Source organism: Setaria italica, chromosome VIII, assembly GCF_000263155.2.
Source record: "Setaria italica strain Yugu1 chromosome VIII, Setaria_italica_v2.0, whole genome shotgun sequence".
Classification (NCBI taxonomy): Eukaryota; Viridiplantae; Streptophyta; class Magnoliopsida; order Poales; family Poaceae; genus Setaria; species Setaria italica.
This window is the reverse complement of record NC_028457.1, coordinates 23,157,613-23,161,608: the sequence shown is the minus strand read 5'-3', so window position 1 is coordinate 23,161,608 and position 3,996 is coordinate 23,157,613. Positions and strand designations below refer to the sequence as shown.

General features: G+C 42.6%; 1 protein-coding gene across 1 annotated transcript; it reads left to right on the top strand.

The window, feature by feature from the left end:
• Positions 1–391: 391 nt before the first annotated feature.
• On the top strand, positions 392–3,447 carry LOC101781566 (alpha-ketoglutarate-dependent dioxygenase alkB). The gene is made up of 7 exons (XM_004979227.3): positions 392–556; positions 655–815; positions 1,455–1,810; positions 2,296–2,434; positions 2,593–2,659; positions 2,736–2,857; positions 2,960–3,447. The coding sequence occupies exons 1-7, from the start codon at positions 447–449 to the stop codon at positions 3,097–3,099; spliced, it is 1,095 nt and encodes a 364-aa protein (XP_004979284.1). The 5' UTR covers positions 392–446; the 3' UTR covers positions 3,100–3,447.
• The last annotated feature ends 549 nt before the right edge of the window (positions 3,448–3,996 follow it).

Here is a 3,996-nt window from a genome sequence, read left to right as displayed (position 1 = left end):
AGAGAGAAAGGATGAAAGAAAAAGAGGTAAAACGGAGAAAGCGGAAGAAAAAAAAAGGAAAAAGAGAAACGGAGATAAGAAGAAAAAAGAAAGCATAAGAAAAGAGAGATAAAAAAAGTCGGATTCAACTTTTCCCCGAAGAAACGTCAGCAACTCTTCGACAAAATCTTGGTCTACCTTCATCTCCAGGGGGAAAAAAAGGAGGAAAGGAGAGAAAAAAAAAAAGGGAAGAGGGGTTGTGCAATCAGTTCTGTAATTAGAAGATATTTAATACTCGTAATTAGGGTCCAAACATTTGGGGTGGCAGGTGCTAAAATTTAGCACATGCCTCCCCAACACCCCCGAAGAAGCAGATAAAGTTGAGATGGGCCTTCGTTGGTGGGCTGGAAGTTTCAACCCTGGCTTCCACGAGGTGATAGGGCCCGCTAGGACAAGCTCCGCCGGCGATGTACGGCGCTTCCGACCCCGCCGCCGCGGAGCGCACGGCGTTCCGGCGGGCGGAGAAGCAGTACAAGCTATACAAGCCGCCCAACCTCAAGGGCAGGTCCAGGTCCAGGTTAGGATCTCTCTCCGCCTTTCTTCCCCTCCTTGGGCTTGCCATCTTCGTCTCTGCTCGTCCCAAGCCCCAAACCCTGACGTCTCCAGCCGCTGCAGGAGCAAGCCGGCAGGCGTTGAGGGAGGCGGCCGCGGTGACCTATCAGCGGTAGTCGACTTCCACGCGCTGCTTGCGGCCGATGGGGAGCTGCCCGCCGGGATCGGTCGGCGTGACTGCGCCGGGTTCGACCGCCCCGTGTTCTGCTTCTTGGACCGGCCAGGTAAGTGCGGAGCTCTTTCTCCCTTCCCTTCTGTGTCGGAGTCAAAATTAGACTGTTCAGCTTGAAGTTTGTACTTGCGAGTCTGAACATTGCTTCGAACAGGGGAAGCTTGCAAGCCTTGATCCTCTCTTAGATGCGGTTTTCTTCCTGTAAACGTAATTGCTTTGGCTAGTGCTAGTGTGGGGGTGCAGATTCGTGTGAAGGAGATTTTCATCTAAGAATTGAATGGCCAGAAAGATCTGTAGCCATGGTGTAATTGCTGATCATATTTTTTGAATCTTAGGTTTGGTAATTAATAAATTAATTTAACTCTAATTTCATTACGAACATGAGTGTTGGATAGCATAATCATCTGGACTAAAGAGGGTTGTATTGTGTCCAACTCGTTGTTTTCTATCTTTCATCCAACTCTGAATTTTTTAGATATGATTGTATCTGTGATAACATTTCAGGAGTAAAGCTTATGCGAATGACAAATAATAATTTTGAATTACAATTAAACAATGTTCCTGCCAAGTATTGTCTATAAATTTCAAAACATTTAAGACATTTCTTATTTTCCATATGGCCCATGAATCATAATATCGTTACACCTTATATGGTTCTGATATATTGGTATTCATCTTGTTAACTTTTTAGGATTCTATTTCATTCCTGGCGCTCTATCAACTGAGGAACAATGCTACTGGATTAGGGAAAGCTTGAAAACATTTCCACAGCCACCTAATAGGACTAATTTGACTGCTATATATGGCTCAATTTCTGACTTGTTCATTGCTGCTAAAAATCAAAAGATCTTGGTTCAAGTGGAAAATCCTGATGTCCAAGAAAGAAATGAACGGAATAATGGTGGAGGAAAAACACAATCCAAAATCTTCAAATTTGTGGAGGCCTCAGATGTCCAGAAGGGGGAAGAGTGTAGGTCAACCACAGCAACTGCTCTTGTGCGAAAGCTCAGATGGAGCACCCTTGGTCTACAATTTGATTGGTCAAAAGTATGTATCCATCTTCTTCCATGGTGGTGCTGACAACCAGCTTATTTCCATTATTGCTTGAATTCTGGCTTGCGGTGGTACTGATATATTCTGGTACATTGTACTGCAGTAAAGATTTTTTTTCTTCAAAATGCTGCAATTATTAGAAATATGTCTGATTTGGTTCAATCATATTATTGTTATGAATATGGAATTCCATTGGAATACAACTCTATGGACATTCAAGTAGCAAATGACTTAAGGATCAATGTTAGTTCATCATTGTTCAGGTCATCAGGTGAAACTATCTTTAAATACTATTGTCTATGAAAATAAACATGGAAAAATATCTCCCGTTCTACATATAACATGTATTGTTCTGTCATCGGGTTAGCAATTGTATCCATTTCTTGCTTGACTGCACAATAGGATAGGCTGTTGTTAGGAATATCATATTTATGTCTTCTGCATACTACTTCTTTTTGTAAAATCCTTCTATTTGACAGCGCAACTATGATGTATCACTTCCACACAACAAGATTTCAGATCCCCTAGCTAGTCTTGCCAAAAATATGGCTATTCCAGCTATGCCTTCTGGAGAAGAATTCAAGCCAGAAGCTGCTATAGTGAATTATTATGGTCCAAGTATGTATAGCTCATCACTTTAAATAATGAAAATGCCTTTAGATCGATATATTTTATTTTCTTGCCAAAAAAGATACAATTTCTTTCGAATTGTCTTGAATTTATTTTCATACTCCTTGTCAGTTCTATACTGAAATATTAATCTTTGACTGATGTAGGTGATATGCTCGGTGGCCATGTTGATGACATGGAAGCAGATTGGACAAAACCTATTGTTAGTATAAGGTAACTGTCCAGTTTCTTACTTGTTTAGTGATTTTAGATTTTTTATGACATAGCGTCTTACCTTTTGTTCTCTTAGTTTGGGCTGCAAGTGCATCTTTCTTCTTGGAGGAAAGACAAGAGATGAAGTTCCAACAGCAATGTTCCTGCGAAGCGGTGATATAGTATTGATGGCTGGGGAAGCACGAGAACGCTTCCATGGTAATTCATTTATAAAATGAAAGTTGTTTACGGATAAGAATGTTAAATGCCTTAGGTCATCAGGTTTCGTTTCTATTTTAACCTTTTGCTTCCATTGCACAGGTGTACCACGAATCTTCACAGAAAGTGACCAACAAGAAATCTCTGCAGTGGTTTCACAACTATCTGGTGAAGAGGACTGCTTTATCTTGGATTATATCAAGGATTCCAGGATAAATATCAACATCAGACAGGTCTACTAAAGATCGGATTGATTGCGACTTACACATGAAAGATTGGTGATGAATGTTGCTACTTCGCTGCAGTCCGGTCAATTCACAGAGTACAGTGATTCGATAAGTGGCATCTGGAATAGGAATGCAGGATCAGAAGGGACGCATCAAACTAACCACAAACGTAGCCTATTGGGCAAGAATTTTTGTATAATTTGGCAACCCAGGGAAGATATCAGACCTTTGAGCAGAATTTACTGCTCTAGTCAATTAGCCATCGGTAGCTGATTTCATGAAGTTCCATTTTCTGATGTTTCTGTTAGGATCTGAACTGTAACTCTCATCGAGAGGATGGCACTAGGAAGAGGGGGGTAATTTTCTGGATTTTCTTTCCACAATACCATATCCAACCAAGGGTTAGGGATACATATTTATAGCTGGCCTAGCAGCCAAGTATCAAGGCATATGCTAGTCTAAGATGTCTTTTGATGATGTCCTATCTAGTCTAAGATGCCTAAGACTGTCCTACCCTAAAAGTAGTCAACAAAAGTGGTGCTGCAGCAAGCATATGCTGCAGCCCTACTGTCCTCCAGTCAACACAGCAGCTGGAGCACAAGGTACAGCAGCTGCAGGACAAGGACCAGCAGCTCCAGCATAAGGACCTGCAGCAAGACTTATTCAGCATTCTCCCCCTAAGTCTTGTGCGTCGTTGTTGGGGTCAAATATTAACGATCTCCTAATACCCCTTAAAGCAACAGTCATGAAGGTCCAGGCCCACCTGCGGTAATTACGATTACCGCCGACCCAGTAGAGGCAGAGAATATCCCACTCCATCTCGCCCGACCCAGGGCCCTGGGGTCGGACAATCCCCACCCCTCAATGGCGGGACTCCGCCTCGCTCGACCCGCGGTCCCAGGGTCGGGAGCG